This window comes from Lissotriton helveticus, chromosome 2_1 (assembly GCF_964261635.1).
Source record: "Lissotriton helveticus chromosome 2_1, aLisHel1.1, whole genome shotgun sequence".
NCBI lineage: Eukaryota > Metazoa > Chordata > Amphibia > Caudata > Salamandridae > Lissotriton > Lissotriton helveticus.
Window position 1 is genome coordinate 1,243,836,209 of NC_136059.1, and position 18,352 is coordinate 1,243,854,560.

At 44.6% G+C, this 18,352-nt stretch overlaps 1 protein-coding gene across 34 annotated transcripts in view; it reads right to left on the reverse strand.

The window, feature by feature from the left end:
* The window catches only part of SEC31A (SEC31 homolog A, COPII component), a 439,339-nt gene that overhangs the window by 302,815 nt on the left and 118,172 nt on the right, over positions 1 to 18,352 (reverse strand). For all 34 annotated transcript variants that reach the window (XM_078676180.1, XM_078676183.1, XM_078676179.1 and 31 more), the window contains exon 5: positions 1,942 to 2,037. In XM_078676180.1, coding sequence (XP_078532306.1) covers positions 1,942 to 2,037 — 96 coding nt within the window. The remainder of the gene's footprint in view (positions 1 to 1,941; positions 2,038 to 18,352) is intronic.

Here is an 18,352-nt window from a genome sequence, read left to right on the forward strand (position 1 = left end):
CTCTATGTTCTGCAAAACTACCCCCTTCTCATTCCAACTCTTGGTTTTAACTACTTAATCCATTACTCCGAACCTTCCTTTGGCGGGCCCGCTTATCGCATGATACAAATGCAGTCAGGCGCTGTTTGATAGGGGCATGGGGTTGGCAGACATCAAACGCTTTTACTGGATATCCCAACTCCTGGTTGTCAATGACTGGATGTTTGGGGGTTGGAGCAAACCGACTTATCGTGCAAAATTGGCCTCTTTGGGACTAGACAGGGTCCCAGGATATTTCTACGGGGGACTCATTCCCACATGCATGCTTGAGCTCACAAAAGTAACATTCTTCTGCTGACAGGTGGCGCTCTGGTTCACAAAGAGGGACTATAAATTGACGCAGCCAGCCCCCCTGTGGAGCGGGCGCTGCCCAGCAGTAGGGTTCCAGTCAATGGGACAGGATTGGTATCTCGTCCTTGGGCAAGGCATGAAGTGGGCCCACATGAAGTCCTTTGCCGAACTACAGACAACTTTCAGCAGGCTCAGTTTCATAATTATCTGCAGGTCAGGCATATGCTTGATGCCTACTGTTCAGTCCTTTTAGACATACCTGGATACAATCTGCTGGAGACGCCCTTGCTGATGGGAAGCACTGGTCGGAACAGTGTCTCGAAAATAGACTTCTCTCATAAATAATGCCCCTGACGCGTTTGGGCCTCTGAGGCAGAAATGGGAAGTCAGGGTGTGAGAACTTGATGATACAGACTGAAGAGATGCACACATGCCCCCCGCTCCCCACAAGATTGCCATTTCCTCCACTCACAACATACCTCCCCCACCACCTTTGGCGTGCTGGAAGAATCCCTGTGCCTCATTGTCCCTGCTGCATCGTCCCGTCCCCCCCTGGGGATACTTGCTGATGTAGAGGGAGCGGGGGCAAGCAGGCATTGATTGGTGTGGCTTCGGTCATAGCTAAGCGCTATATCATCCTCCTCTGGAATTCCCCAACTTCACCTACAATCTCAGAAAGGGTGGAAGGGCACGGACTGATTTCCAAACTAGAGGGGACCATTTGCCACAAACATTCCAGAGTGTTGGGCAAATGGTGCGAATACTATGGACTTCAGAACGCAGTCGTACTACACGAGGCCCGGACAGTCGACCTTCCAGACTGAGCAGTAAGATTGGAGAGGAAACGAGACGGAGGGGAAGGGGGCAATGGAGTGTGAACCTTTGTGTTTGTGTCTGTTGACAATGCCAATAAAAATGTGTTTATTTACAAAAAATAATGATTGACCGTCAGCCTGAATAAAAGGAAAACAAAATATCCCTTCAGTCTTTTTTCTACTACATTGTATGTTTGAGCAAGCTGACAAGTATCCGTGGAACCCATAATGATGGGTTATCACATGTAAGTGAGCTGAAACATTCTGTTCTTAAATATTACTATATGGGCTTCCTCTTTGATTGAAGCGGACCTTAATCCTAAATCCACAAGATATACAGATTATGCCCTTACCCCACCACCATTTCAAAATGTGCCCAACATTGAGCTTTAAAAAGAAAAATCATGTGCTCAAACAGGACATATGGGTGTGCTATTGTACTTTTGAGTATATACAGCAAAATAAAGAATACAAATAGAAAAACAATTATGCTTACCAGAATCAAAATGCACAGCTTCAATGTATTACTTTATCAGTCCATTAGATGTCTTGTATGCATTCCTGTTCTGGATGTTAAGTTAATCCTTAAGGTGACTAACAAATACTCTTGTTACAATACACGTGTTCAGACCACAATGGGCAAATCCTAAAGATGGGGCCCCAATCTCTTGCTCATTTTAAGCAGTTCAGGATTACACATGATCAATTAAGTTCACTGCATGGTACGCAATACACAAGGGTACATATATTTGCAGTTACCAAAAAGACAAAGCTGTCACTTAATCTACAGCCCTACCTGAGATTTGGTTCCAGGGGTCATCGGAGTTGCAAAATTGTTTAAGTCCCAGATATATATTTCAGACTCGTTAGCACCGGAGGCTACCAGATTATTCTGCAACACAAAGAACAGGTTTACATTATTATCGAACAATGTGATGACATCACTCACCGCAACTGAAGTGGACCAATTTGGTAAATGTGCAATAGACAATACAAGATTTACATTTTCCTACGATACATTATAGCATGCAAAACAGAATCCAAACAATTCATAACTGCCTACTGGGACACCGATTTTGAAAAAGTGTGGCATATAATTTCAAATCACAGTTTACCAAGGTTCACTATTAAAATGGCTGAGACTGGTTGAATCGACAATTCCTCATTTTCACTGCTTTAAGGATTTTTTACTTTACATAATTTGCACTTATAGAGAGAGCTAAACTACTATGATTAAAATTATATTTTCAAAATCTCCCAATAATGGCCAAAATATGTCTTTTCCTGTCAAATTTGTTTGGTAGGAACATTCACTAACAAATGAAAGGAATGCAATGCAATTTTAAAAGGAGCGGGATTAGGTATACAGTTTCACAAAACAAATATGCAACATTCTCAACAAATGAAAACAACAGAAGGGCCCACTGAATTTAGTTCACCCAAAAGCCTTCACAGAAGTGAAACAATACTCAACATGAGTTGACCAAGATTTAACCACAAAGTACAAGTAATCCCAAATGAACAGAGTTCAAATTAAATGTTTGAAACAAGTCAATGAAACAATCACACTTCACAAGTTCAAATATATTAATCCTAAATATTCTCAAATTATTTATAAAACAAATATTCATTCTTGCGGTCGCACTACAGGCCGCTTCGGCTGTCTGTCGCAGACCCCTACTTATTCAATACTACAAAGAGCGGCCCTTGGGTGTCCTCCTGCTCATGATTAGGTGTATTGTTTCCAAAAACTGCTTCTAATTCGATAGGATTCCTCCCTATTCTTGCTTTTGTCCAACCCTTGAAATATGTATGTTGTAGCATGGTTTTGATTGAATGAGTTCTATCATTTCACTGTTGACATTAGATAACTACTACTTCTCCTCGCCATTCATGATTTAGGACTCCATGGTAGTGCATGTTCTGTTCTTTTCTTTTTCAAGCGCACACTTGCGCTCTTTTCCAGGCTCCCCAACCCACTCTCTCCCTTTCCCCACTCTCAGCTACCTCCTGTGACAATCACTGCTGCGGGTTGGAGTGTGGGCGCTCTTCCATTTTCCACCTACTCTCCCCTTTCTTTAATTTATCTCTCCACCCCAGCCCTTCTTTCAGCACTCACCACTATCGGATTTGCATCCACATTCAATTACTTTTGACTGCAGTTAGGCAATGGGATCTCACCCCTCCTCCACCTCTCTCTCATGCCTTGCATTTATTTCTCCACCCCAGCCCCTCTCCCGCTGTTCGCGACTTTTCGCTTTGTCGGTGTTGGATAGTTTTAAAAGTGTGCCAGAATTGGCAAGGACAACAGCTGTGACTGGGTACTTTGGAATTGCATTTGCTATACTTCTAAGACAGCCGCCATGTTGCATCTACAGGTAACATCGCATCTATTTTGTGTGAGTACAGCAAATGCATTTCCAGGCTGGCAGGACACCTTTATTATATGCTCTCCACACCACTGTAGTCAAGCTATCCTGGCAGATGACGGCTGATAGCCAGAAACCGGTCCTAGGATGCTTGATTCCGGTCCAGGGAAGACATGGATTGGCAGTTCGGGCTGGACTGTTCCCATGAGGCACAGGGTCAAGGCTGATTTGCATATGGCCATATCTGAACTGGGGTGGTGTGGAGTGCAAAAAAACGATGGATATAGGCCCAGATCTCTGTACTGGGGTGAATGTATGACATTGATCTGCATTCTGTCCATCAACTGTTGTTTTGGCATTTGTCACCCCGAGTGGGACGGGTATGCTCAGACGTGAGTCCCGTGCTCTCCACACCACTGGAGTCAAGCTATCCTGGCTGATGAAGGCCGATAGCCAGAAACCGGTCCTAGGATGCTTGATTCCGGTCGGTCCAGGGAAGACATGGCTTGGCAGTTCGGGCTGGACTGTTCCCATGAGGCACAGGGTCAAGGCTGATTTGCATATGATCATGTCTGAACTGGGGTGGTGTGGAGTGCTAAAAAAAGATGCATTTAGGCCCAGATCTCTGTACTGGGGTGAATGTATGACATTGTTCTGCATTCTGTTCATCAACTGTTGTTTTAGCACAGGACACCTTTATTGACAAATTAAATAGCAGTGAGCCAACAGCATTGGCAAAGCAAGACTACTGTCAGGTTTTAACTGCAAAAATCTGTAGGCCCTTTGCACAGCCCAAGGAATTTGCACATGGGGTAAGCAGCACATGTGCACTTAGAAGCTGGGCATATAACCTTCGAATTTTGCTTAAGATAATAGAATTTTCACCAAGGCTTTCTACTTACTAATTTTCTTACTATCTGAGGATTTAAAACAAGTTGCCCATAAAATATTAAGTGCTACTGCTAACGTTCATATATAGGAAGGAGCATCAATGAAATTGGGTAAACAAAATGCGTAATTGGGTAATCAAACCACCCCCTATGAAGAACATCGCTCATCCCGTTCCGCTCCCTCCCCCTTCTCCAATATCCCACCGTAGTCTTATATCTAACTCTCTTTGCAACATTGAACACGCTCTTGCCACTCTCACCAGAGATCTCGCTCATCTTAGATCTGATTTCTATTCCCTCAAAAACAGAGCCCTCCCACTTCGGTTAAACTGCGCTCGTACTAGACATATGAATCCCGCTACCCCCAAACAGTTTTGCACGACTCCTCTACACTGCCGCACACACAGACCTCTCCGCACCTCCTGCCCCCTCTCCCCCATGGAGATGCTCGACCTCTGCAAATCCTACCCTCACTGCTCACCCACTAACTTCCAGCCTCCCCCGGCCTCCAGCATCCCTGTCATACTGGGGACTAGCCGAACTCCCCGCTCACCGTGCTCACCTAGGCCTCCTCCCCAACTCACAGCCATCCACTCCCTTCCACTCCCTAAAACTCCCCCGAAACCTCTTCACTGCATGCTTGTTAATTGTCGGTCCGCTGTGCGACATGCCACTGAAATATCAGAAACTATCCTTAGTGAATCCATCGACATTGCGTTCATAACGGAAACCTGGCTCAAAGACCACTCGACAAGCATCCTGGACCTCCTAGCTCCTCCGGGCTATTCTATTCTCAGGAAAGACCGGCCCATCCGAATTGGCGGTGGTGTTGCCATCATCTTCAAAGAGGAACTACAAATTTCCCTTGTCAATAATACTTATTACTCCACCCTTGAATACCTTGAAGCTGAACTCAAAATTCACGGCTCCCAACCCATTCGCCTTCACAACATATATAACCCTCCCGGCAATACTCATCCCTTCGTTGATGAACTATCCAACATTCTTACACAATCCTCACTTTCGAATTCCCTCAACATTTTCCTGGGAGACTTTAACCTCCACTGGAATGAGCGCAGCGATCCCTCTATCACCCTCCTTTCCAACCTTCTCGAGATCAATGACCTAGAGCAACTCTGTCACTCCCCGACCCATTCCAAAGGAGCTATCCTAGATGCAATAATTACTAGCAAAGATCTAGCCCTCCTATCCAACATTGTTCCCATCGACTGGTCCGACCACCATCTCATACTGTTCTCTATAGCGGTCTCTGCCACTCCCCCGCCCACGAAAACCACTAAACCCTCGAAACTGACCAGAAATTTGAATAATATCCCCCCGGATGTACTGGAATCCAAACTCCATGCCCAACTTCTCGCCATTCCGCCCTCACTTAACGCAAATGAACTTACTGAACACTACAACAAAGCAGTTACTGAAACCCTAGATCTCCTGGCCCCGCTTAAGCTCAAAAACCAAAGAACCGTCCCTTCCAAATCATGGTTTAATACGGAGCTTAACAATGAAAGACGCTCACTGAGACAGACGGAAAGAACATGGAGACTGCACCCTTCCCCCTTGCACCTAGCTCGCCTCAGACTTGCAAGATCCTCTTACAAAAAACACATCCTTAAACAAAAAGCATCCTTTTTCAGAACACAACTTGACCAAGCCAAAAACAGACCCAGAGAACTGTTCAACATTGTTCGCAATCAAACCTCAGCCGCTCCGCCTGTACTTATGGCCTCGACGTCCAGATGCGAAGAAATAGCCCTCTTTTTCTCTGAAAAAATTACAGAAATAGAGCAATCCTTCCTGCCGACTCTGACCCCTACCTCCATACTACGCATCCCCCCTACCGCACCTGCTTCCTGCCCACTCCCCCCGCCCCCTCCACGACCCTCCATAATACTGATCTCACTCCCCCCCCTTTCCCTCCAAGATTCTTATCCCCCCAACACTCACCCGAAAAATAACGCCGCTTGGCATAATTTCCAGCCAGTCACTGAAAGAGATGTCTTTGACATCATTGCAAAACTTAAACCCTCCTCCCACACTAAAGACCCCCTCCCTTCTAAACTTGTCCAAAACCTCAAACATATCATCACACCTGCCTGGACCTCGATCATTAACACCTCCCTAGCCACCGGCTGTGTCCCCACCTCCCTTCAACTGGGACAAATCACCCCCATTCTTAAAAACCCTACGGCTGACCCTAATGACCTCAACAACCTCCGTCCTATCTCCAACTTGACCCTCCTCTCGAAAGCCCTTGAAAAATGTGTCCTTCTTCAGCTTGACAGACACATTGAACTTTTTAACTTACTTGACCCTCTTCAATCTGGCTTCAGGAAAGGCTGCAGCACCGAAACCGCCATGCTTAACATTATAGATGACATTCACCACTCCCTTGACAATGGCGAATCTAGCCTACTGATCCTCCTTGATCTCTCCGCAGCGTTCGATACCGTTAACCACTCTGTTCTTCTCAAAGTCCTTAAAGAACGATTCGGCCTTAATGGCATGACTCATAATTGGTTTGTCTCATACCTGCAGCACCGCGCTCAGCAAATTAAAATCCACAATTGCCTTTCGAACCCCTCCCCCATCTCTCTAGGAGTTCAACAAGGATCCATACTATCTCCCTCTCTCTTTAACCTCTTCATGGAACCTCTCACCCTCATTCTCAAACAAGCAGGGATTAACTATCACCTCTACGCTGACGATACACAACTCTACCACAAGATAAAAACCCATGCTGACATCCTCCACCTCAACAACACCCTCATCAAAATTCAAGCCTGGTTCCACTCGAACCATCTCAAACTTAACCCAAAAAAACTGAAATTATTCTTTTCTCCCCAAAAAACAACCAGCTCCCCATTCAAAAGTAGATCACAGACCTTAACGCCCTCAACTGCTCCCTGTCCCTAGCCACCTCAGTCAAATCCTTGGGCATCTCCCTTGACAACAGACTAACTCTCAACGTTCACATCAACAACTCTGCCAAAGGAGCCCTCCTTACCCTCCGTAACCTTGAGAAAATTAAGCCCTTCATCCCAATTGATGACTTTAAACTGGCATACCAATCGCTTGCTCTATCGCGCATTGATTACGGCAATGCCATCCTCACCGGAATTCCCAAAACCCACCTGGCACCTCTTAAATCTGTGCTCAACCTCGCGGCTAGGCTTATCACGGACTGCAAACGATTTGACCACATCTCTCCCGCCCTTAAATCCCTTAAATGGCTCCCCATTGAAGGTAGATCCACATATAAAACCGCCTGCATTACGCACAAAATCCTCCACCAAAACACACCGGCATACCTCTCCAATAAACTGACCAAAGCAGGCTGCACGCGATCACTGAGAAGCTCCAACACCCTCCTACTTATCCCCCCCCTTCAGAAAAAGAATTCCACTCAGTCACGCTCCTTTTCAGGCAATGCCCCACTTATTTGGAATGCCCTCCCTAAAGACCTCCGCTGTAACCAGTCCTACCCCAGCTTCAAAAAAGAACTCAAACTTCTTCTCCTTAATAAATACTGGGGTTTCTAATCCCTCCCTGGTAGCCTCGCCCCTCTGCATCACCCCACCTATCTGCTCTGCATACGACTTGTGACCACCCGCCTGGCCAACTCCCTTTCCTTCTATCTGATCACCTTACCTCCCCTCCTCATGACAGTCAGTTCTCTTGCATGTTTTTGTATACCTGTGAGGCTTCCCGCCAAACTGTGACCGCTATTTTGTATGACTCATAGTGTCTAGCAATTGTTTTTACTTTTTTATCTAGATGTCATGTATCCTATGTGGACTTGTTCTTTTATTATTCCGTTGTCTGTGCTTATACACACTGTACCTGTATGGAAACACCTTGTAAAGCGCTCTGATACTCCTGGGTCCAGCCAGCGCTATATAAAACCTCTTAAATAAAAAAAATTTAAAAAAAATAAAATGCCAAGATGACGGACAACACAAGTCCTGAGTCAGAGTACGGACTTCAGACATCAGGTTTGAGAATGAACAGGGGCCACAAGTCGCCACTTTAACAGAAACGTGCTGAGGTTTATAAGCAATGCTATTTTCCGGATTTGAAAGCAGGCGTAAACACGTCAGGATTTATATTCTCAGATTAGGAAATTAAAGCTTTGTGGCTAAAATGTCTTGTGGGTGACGGCTTGTTAGCCAGAGAAGGTGGATAAAAATGCCAAACAGGATAAACTAAAGTAAATTTTGACTGGAAAGATTGGTGCATGTGGCAAATAATGATGCAAGAGCTTGTTCATCATAATAACTTTATTTCGGCTAAAATGACATAAAATAGTTACAACAGATAAAACAATAAAACAATAATCTCTCATCCACCTATGGTCATAGGAATGCAATAATCATGCCCAACATATGAACCAAAACCAAAGCCATATTGGGGCAACCTAACCTCTAACTTGTTTTGTAAGAGGCAGGCATAGTTTTATTAAAGTATTCTGTCACAAGCCTACACAAGGACTGCCTTTGCTCTCAATTTCCATGCCCAAAGCACAAATCTAGATAACACAAACATAGCCAATTCACACGTGTTACTTTTCAAAATTCTCAAAGTGTTCCAGAAGTTACTAACCCCCAACACAGTGTATAGGCAGAAGATCCATTTTTTAAGAGCTCTGTTATATTTGACACAGAAAAAAAGAAAATGAGCTTCCATCTCTTTTTGAGATGGACAATGTGGGCAATCGGTTGATACCTGGCCTGCTTTTCTACTTTAGTCTGTGACGGAATTTGAGGCTAGAGTGCCCAGTCTGAATTTTACATACAGGTGCTTAGCCTGTAGCAGATACGTTCTGTCCAGATATTGCTTGTAGCTGGGGGAGCACTTATGACTAAGGAATTGTCCTGTTATGCTATCCTCCACCTGGTCCCTCCAGGTTTTCATTAGCATGAATTTCCGTTCAGGCTGCTGCCTGACTTGATATTCTGGATAACAACCTTCCTGATACTCCATAGGGAGACCCATACCCCTTCCATTCCAATCTCTGTGAATTTACCTTTGACATAACTGAGCCACTGAATGCATGCTCCAGTATCAAATGAGATGAGTTATACCAAGGCATCCCTATACGGTTGCAACTCTTCTGAAGTCCAGAGACGTGCGCAGTAGTAAGGGTCTTAAGAATGTTACCTGGTGGATATTCTGAAGGGCCATGTCAAATCTAAGTGGTGTAAGGGGTGCATTTGTGGGTAAGTTGAGCAGGTACCTAATTAATTTGCTTTCAACCAGTGTAATTTTGAAATGGTAGAAATAGCTTAGTTCAATGTATACGGTAAATGCAACACTTTACTCTCAAAGTACCTTGGATGCGTCACACAATACAAACTAAAGGGTCGCAGGGAAGGTGATGCGTAGGTTCCTTGCTTCGGGGGAGGTGATGTGCCGGTTCCTTACTGCAGCGCAAGGGAGGTGTTGCGTCGGTTCCTTACTGGAGAGGAGGTGATGCGTCTGTTTCTTACTGCATTCCAGTTACGAAGCGACAAGATGGCGCCTCAATGCGATGCAATGATCCGGTACGATGCGACAAAATGGCATCTTGGATGCGATGCGACAACGTGGATGCGATGTGTGCATGCCTGACGGCCGTGAGGCGAAATCGATGAACTTTGGAGCCACAACAGGCCCTGCAGCATGCTTCTCCGGTGATGTGACAGCAACCTCGGCGGCGGCATGTTTCTCTGGTGATGCGCCACGCTTCGTCTGCGATGGGACGGTGGACAGCGGCATGCTTCTTCGGTGATGCGACGGCAACTGCTGCAGTGGCGACACACTTCTCCTCGTTGCGTCGCGCTCCCTGCGACACGCAGTCTCTCAGAGGGCCCAAACAACAGCAGGCATCTCACTGCAGGTAGAATTCCCAGCAAGGGAATTCAGGGGGAGCTGGATGCGATGCGACAACGTGGATGCGATGTGTGCATGCCCGACGGCCGTGCAGCGAAATCGATGAACTTTGGAGCCGCAACAGGCCCTGCAGCATGCTTCTCCGGTGATGTGACAGCAACCTCTGCGGCGGCGGCATGTTTCTCTGATGATGCGACACGCTTCGTCTGCGATGGGACGGTGGCATGCTTCTTCGGTGATGCGACGGCAACTGCTTCAGTGGCGACACACTTCTCCTCGTTGCGTCGCGCTCCCTGCGACACGCAGTCTCTCAGAGGGCCCAAACAACAGCAGGCACCTCACTGCAGGTAGAATTCCCAGCAAGGGAATTCAGGGGGAGCTGGTGGTGAAGTCTTTGTGTCCCTGAGACTTCAGAACAGGAGGCAAGCTAAGTCACAAGCCCTTGAAGATCTTCCTAAAGATGATAAAGTACACACAACAAAGTCCTTTTCTCCTTTACTTGGCAATAAAGTAACCACTGCAGGCCAAACCAAACAGCAAACAGCACAGGGGCAGTAATCTTCCTTCAGCTTCTCCGTTTTTTCTCCAAAGGTTTGTCTTGATTCCCAGAAGTGATCTAAAGTTCTGGGGTCTGGACCCCAAAATTTATTCTGCAAAATCCTTTGTTCTCTGAAGGCAGCGTGTGTCTGTACCTAGTCAGAACCAGTTCTGTTCTCCTGGGTGCAGCTTCCTGGCAGGAGGTGGAGACAGCATGGTTTGAGAGCAGACCTGGCCCAGGTAGCTGAAAAGAAATCTCCTCCCCCTACTCTCTATTCTATTAGGGCTCAGGTCAGTGAAAGGAAATCTCTGCCCCCTGCTCTCTATTCAATGCAGGTCCTATGCAGCCCAGCCCTGACCCATCAGACTGCTGGGGCCAAGGCCCTCTCCAGCCCCCTGTCACTCACAATCCAGCCATGGAATACACAAACCTAGCAGAGACATGCTGGAAAGTTATGCAAGAAAATACCTACTTACTAAAAGTGGTATTTTCAAACCCAGAATGTAAAAATCACCCTCACTAAAAAATGTGTTTTAACATTCTGAGTTCAGAGATCCTAAACTCGAATTTCTACCTTGTTCCCTGGGTCAGTTAGGATTATATGGGCTATGGGAACAGGAAGCCTTGCAATAGTGAAAACGAAATTGGCTGGAATACACTATCAGGACATGCCACACACATCAGGGCATGTCCTACATTTTACATACAATGCACCCTGCCCTTGGGCCTTGCTTAGGGGTGACTAATATTTAGAAAAGGGAAGATTTAGAGACTGGCAAGTGGGTGCACTTGCCAAGTCGACATGGCAGTCCCAGACTGCACACAGGCTCTGCAATGGCAGGCCTGAGCCATATTTTATAAGCTGCTTCTGTGTGTGGCACAACCAGTGCTGCAAGACCACCAGCAGCATTTGATTTACAGGCCCTGGGCACACATGGTGCACTGTACCAAGGCCTGGCAAGCAAATCAAATAAGCCAATCACGGAGTCACTAATCCATTACAACAATTTACAATAGGGAGCACTTGCACTTTGGGACTGAGCAGCAGTGTTAAAGTGCCCAAAGAATCTAGACCAGCACAAACATAGCAAAAACACAGGAGGCAACAGCAAAAAATGGAATGGTGACCCACGCCAATGGTGCCAAGTCTAACAATCCTCATATTCAAGATGGCGGTGACTGAAAGATGTGCTTCACCACACCTCCCCGACCTCAGGGGTGGAGTTGGCAGAGGTGGGCACACCTCCTATTCTAAGTGTTCCCATTCGTTTTCCCGACCATAGTGGGGGTGTAAATGGGGGCTGCTAGAAGCAGAGGCTGGGGCTCGCATTACATAGGTGGCAGGCCTTTGAAGCTTCTCCTTCGAGCATTGGCCAACCCGGTGGAGGAGGAGTGATACTTCTGCCCAGAATGTGCATTTCTAATAGCAGAGCGCAGAGGTTCTCCCCCCGAGGTCCAGAAGCATGTCTGTGTGTGGCAGGATGCCTAAAGCCAGTCCGTGCCTATACCAGTGTCAGGAGGTTTTCAGGGGCCACCTCTGAGTACATGGTGAAATAAATCTCACACTGGCATCAGTGTGGATTTAATACAAGGAGTTGTTTGGTAGCAAACTCTCCTGGTTTCAGTGGAACCATGATGGTGCTGAGGAACTCTAGTTGTTGAGCTTCCAGCCCATGTACTCCTTATGGCTTTCCTGGCACTTACAATATCTAAGAATGGACTTACATATTGCAGGGGCATATCTGCTCATGCAGATATGCCCACACATGTGGTATACTGCACCCTGCCTTGTGGCTGGAAGGCCTGCTAGAAGGATGATTTACCTACACCTTCAGGTAGTGCTGGCTGGCATGGTACCCAGGCAGGTTGCCATGTCAACTTTGTCCTCTTTCCACTTCACAGGGGCATGCAAGCTACAAGAGCAGTGGCATGATCCAATTGAGGGGGTCCCAGGGGATCCTCTTCAGCTCCCAGGCCTAAGGTCCTCAGGGTACCATTTGATAGGGACTTACAGAGGCAGAAGTACCAACTGTGGATATGTTTTAGGGAAGAAGCACTGGCACAAGGGACCTCGTTGGCAGGGACCCTTGTGCACTACAATCAAAACCACATGAAAACCAAGCAAAACTAAATGTAGGGGCTAACCATGTCAGAAGAGGCACTTTCTCACAGCTATTACGGTATATCAGTTTTGATATAACTTTACACAATGTTTAAAATTATACAAAATATTCTTCCTTTTCCTAAAGAACATGCGAGTCAACAACAATAAAATGCTGACGCAGATGTGCATGCTAAAATAGATTTCCTCCTTTCCTAGCTGCAGCTTGATATTTAAAAATGGGACCTCAACTTTCAAAATAATACTTTACATTATAAGAACATTTGCCTTTGTAGGGATTGATGAACACTCAGGGAAGATGGCCCTCTGATTCACAAACTCGCCACTCCTTAAAGTACCATATCAAATGCTTTTCTAATGATGAAAGACACACACAAGGTTTTGCAACGGTCTCCTAAAGTGTTTGGCTTCCTGTTCGCAATTATGAATAAAAGACTACAAGCTGGGAGAAACACAGACTATGGATTACTTTTTTCCTGCTGGTGGAACCTTTACACTGAGTCATCAATCTGTACTGCAGACGGGTTACATTTATAGCAGCTAGAGGAACAACGCGGGATCACTATACAGTTAAACAATGTAGTTGAGCAGTCAACATAAACAGAAAAAATCCCACTAGATTTTGTTTAATTTGTCACTTCAAGTTCTCGATCTCTCAGAAGCAATGGGATATTGATTCTGCTGGCTCTTTGAAAGGAGGATATTTTTTCAGATTTATGAGGATGCAGCCTGTCTGGCTCCGTTATCTATAGCCATTGCTTTCAACTGTCAAAGGTGGCAAGTGGCACAACTTTTGTCACGATTGACGTTTTAGGTTGAACTGGCTTTCTTTCTAGTAAAGCCTAGGTTCCTTACTTTGTATCGTAAAGGGCTCCTGCTGCATCCTGTACACTTAAGGAGCCATTCACTGTTTATGATTAACAATTAGGAGTCCATCATGGGGAAATAATTGTTTTCCATATTTAAAAATCTTAACTAAAAATCCAAATACAAACTAAAGATGAGAAACATTTTTGAGATGAGACAAGGGTGAAAGAAGAGGCGTATATGATAGTTATGTTTTCCCTTCTTTTTTCGCTTTTCACTATTCTCTTTTTCAACACAGTGGTAACATCCATCTACAATGCTGTATGAAAGTTAATTTTAAAAAAATGACTGAAAACTAAAGAGACACAAGGTAAAATAAATGTTCAACTATTTTGTTATATCGCCAGATTAAAGAAAGAAATTACAAATTTGTTCCAACACTGGTTATCAAGCAGCAAATAACTATGTTAATTCTGCTAGGGATGAGCGCTATCAATGACGGCAAAGGACAACTGAGGCGATGAATGAGAAGCTTGAGATTTTAAGCACCGTCCATGTACTTTGTAAATTGGATTCTGTAGTTGCATTCTTAAAAATCTTGAAAAATACACTGAGGTCACCAGCTCAGTTGGACATTCTAACACGTTTTGAAACACATTGTCACAGAACGTAGTTATATTGTTTGCTTTTGAAGACATGTTTTTCTGGTGTCTAAGTACACAGCAAGCTTGAACTTGCTTCTGAAAGGGGATAAGAACAGGTTCTGCAAGGTTTAAGACACAAAGGCCTTAAAGTAGTAAGCATGTTATTTAGCAATGTATGTTTACTTCAGAAGCAACCTGGGAATTTGGATGTAGGAGAGAGAACACACTAAAACATTATATGTTTAAATGGTTATGTATAAATCTGAAAACAAAGCAAACACAAGATCAGGCAAAGGGGCAGTGAACACTGCTAAAGAAAAACAGATATTGGAAACAAGATTTATTTCATTTGAATAACTATTTCGGCCACTAGGGCAGTAAAAGTCTGGTACAACATAATTAGAATATTAATAAAATACAATGCTATAAGTCTGTACATATGAGCAGCTTTACATAGAACTTCCCAGATGAAAACATACAGTTATCAATAAATAAAGATAAAAGTTCTACTACATGTTTAAAATAGAATTGATAGTTGCTAAGCAGAAGATAAGAATTTTCTAAGCAAAATCCACATGGCACCAAAAAATGTAGTAAGAGGTATAGCTTATGATGGGGAGCAATCAGACCTCAAAATGCGAAGGGCCATTGAATGACTTGTGACTTATTCTTCTGCAAATGGGGACCAGCCAGAGCTTACGCGGGCGGGCATAAGCAGAACAAGCGAAGAGGCACGCGGGACAATCTCAACCTCTAACTGGCAAGCAGGACAAATGTCAGTTGCTTTGCCCAATCAATTCTTTGTAAAGGCTCTTAGTGGCAAGGTACCCACTCTAAATTGGAAATATAGATTCCTATTGCAGGGGACGGTCAGAAAGTCCCAGTACGACTCGTAGCTGTTTGATGGTTAACAATTATAGTTTAGAGCTGGAATGTCTGATCTTGCTATTAATCTTGCCTCAACCGCTGACCAATTAAGCTTTATTAGGACAGTTTTGGAAGGGAAAGAAATAGCAGATGCTTGGGTCCAAAGTTTGGGTGCCCCAATGAATTCCAATGACATTTAGATGTGTTTGAGCCAGGGAATAGATACTGAATGGCCAGCTTTAATGACATCCTGGAGGGCTGTGGTGTAATGTAAAAGTTCTGCAGTGGACCATATCCTCCTCCAATACAATAATGGACAGAGTCTGGGTTTTTCCAAGATTTTTCAAAGTCCCAGGTCCCTAAATAGAGGGGATCAGGGGCGTACTAGGAGGAAGGTTAGCCAAAGTCCGTAGAAACAGGTTTTCTGCAGTGATTAACAGTGAAAGATTAGAATGGCCCCATAGCTCGACCCCATATAATGCCATCCCTAGAGCCCTGGCTTCAAATATTTGGATGGTGGGCCGAATAAGTTTGGAATAAGAGGCTTTGTATTCTTTGTGAATTACTCCAGATATTTGCCTAAGTTTCAAAGCTGCTTTGATGAGCTGCGTCTTCTATGACGTATTACTGCTAAAAGTGATACCCAGATAGGTGAATCTGTTAACGGTTTCTAATGCATCCCCCCAAATAAACCACTTCTATAAGATGTGTGGGGGCAAAACATCTTAGCTTAGTCCTATCTGTATTGATCTCCAGTCCCCTAGCAGCACAAAACTATTCTAAGAGTGACAAGAAGTGAAGGCCACTACGGGTCTTGGAGACCAAGAGGGTATTGTCGGCGAATAAAAGAATAGGGTGTTTTTTGTGGGCCAATGTGGGTGCATCGGAATCCATTTGGGTTATAAAGAGTACAATGTCATTGATATAAAGCGAGAATTAGGTAGGGGCCAGCACACACCTCTGGCAGACACCTCTGTTCATATTGGTCTTTTCTGTCAACTTAGCCTGGTTCCCCCACTTTATTCGGACAAAGTTCCCTTTGTGAAGGCAAGCAACCAATGATATAAGATGTGGTGGCATTTTCATGTCAATAAGTGATTGCCAAAGTTTGGCACTGGACACTAAGTCGAATGCTGATCGCAAATCGACAAAGGCAACATATAAGTTGCCCTTGCTGATAAGAACTGTTCGCCAACAGATCATAAGAAATTGCAAGGCTTGGTATATTGTAGAGATTTTTGAGCAGAAGCCCGCCTGGAAGGGGCTAAGGATAGACTCATCTGTCATCCAATTGTGTATTTTGGCGAGGACACATCGACAGAATATTTTTGTAAAACAGTGGATGAGGCTGATGGATGGGGAATATCCAGCTGTGGGATCCACCAAACTGTGTCCTCGTTGGAAGTCAGAGGGACCCCACAAATATCCAATGGTTCAAAGGTAACGTTAAAATCCCCAGCTATCAAAGATTTACGTTCGAGGGAGATGAATCTAGATGCCCTTCTAGGGTATGAATAGTAGATGAGGGGACCCCTCCTTTGGACCCTCTATTGTAGATGTTATAAAGATGCATCTTCGTCATGTTTTTACTACTTAATTCGATGGTTAGAATATCAGGCGACCTGGAATGTAGTTGCCTTTGATGGCTATCAAGGGGAGCTCTAGCCCAAATGATTAGATCGCCAGGTGGTGTACCAAGTTGGCTAGAAATAGCAGGAATAAAAATGTTTAAAAAACACTAACCTGTGGATAGGCTCAAGGGACCATGATTCCAGAGAAAACAATATGTCATTCTTGTCCACAAACGTTGACCAGTCAGGCAATAAATGCTTTGACCAAAGACCAGCTACATAGATTAGGGTTAATCTGAGAAGAAGTAAAGGAAGGCGAAGTGTCTAACGAAGTCCTTATGGCTGGATGGTCAATGGCTGTGGCTGTAGATGGTGAGACTGAAGTTTGATGGAGAGCATAGCTGGTTGACCATTACCGGTGGAAGGTATGGTTGAATGCCCAGGGGAAACATCAATGGAACTAGAGAACTTTGGAGCAGTAAGGACTACTTCTTTGCTATTTGCAGCCCTAATGGATTCAAGCATAGAGCACAAAGGAGTAGTAGGAGCGTCGATATCAAGAGTGGTATGGGCAGGAGACTGCTTTGATACAAAAGCTGGACAACAACAGCTGATAGAGAACCAATGCTCTCAGAGAGAGAGATACAGTTCCTAACAGTAGGTGTTCAACATTTGGCAATTTCTGTCTTATCGCTCTTTGCCGTAATGGTCATTACACACATTGATGGTGGAGGGGAAGTCGTCCAATAGACACGAGTGCAGACAGAGCACAAAACCTTTACAATAAGAGACCGAACACACTTGCACAGCAACTGAACTGTCCTGTAGACACTGTAGAGCGGTGACAAAAAAGTCATGCTGCATGTTTTACAGGAGGGTGAGAATACCCAGAGGTATGTGGTGCAGCTCAGGCAATACAAAGGAGTTTAATATGGATGATCTAATTTCTAAAGCCCATCAACAACCCTGAGCATCTTGGTGCTAAAACTCACAGATCCTACAGAAAGGTACAACAGAAAAAAGGTGGACGTATACAAAAAAGAAGGCCTCTCAGATGTAAATACCTATGTTTTGAGGCATTTTCTGAACTGGATATGGCTTGATAAAGATTTAATAAACATCAGCAAGGCATTTGAAGCCTTTGCAGCCACCAACCATCTCAGAAGAGGGCACAGCACTTACTCACAAAATTCCTGAAGTTGGCTCCAATAGACTCCAGGGGAAAAAAAGTACATTGCAAAATATCATATACCACTCTCACAAGAATAAAAAAGAACTACAAGAATAGCAAGAATGTTCACCCAATTGAGTAGGTAAACTACAAAGTTACTGGCTACAGCATGTTGCCCATCAGCCAAGAACATACTGGACACAAAGGGAATATCACCCCAAAAACTTAAAGAGAGGGAATAAAAACAAAGATTTTCCTGACTGTCCACCAAACGTTTTCACTAGAATTCATGAAATGTTGATTATAACTAGTCATGTGTGGGATACTAGGCATAGTTAA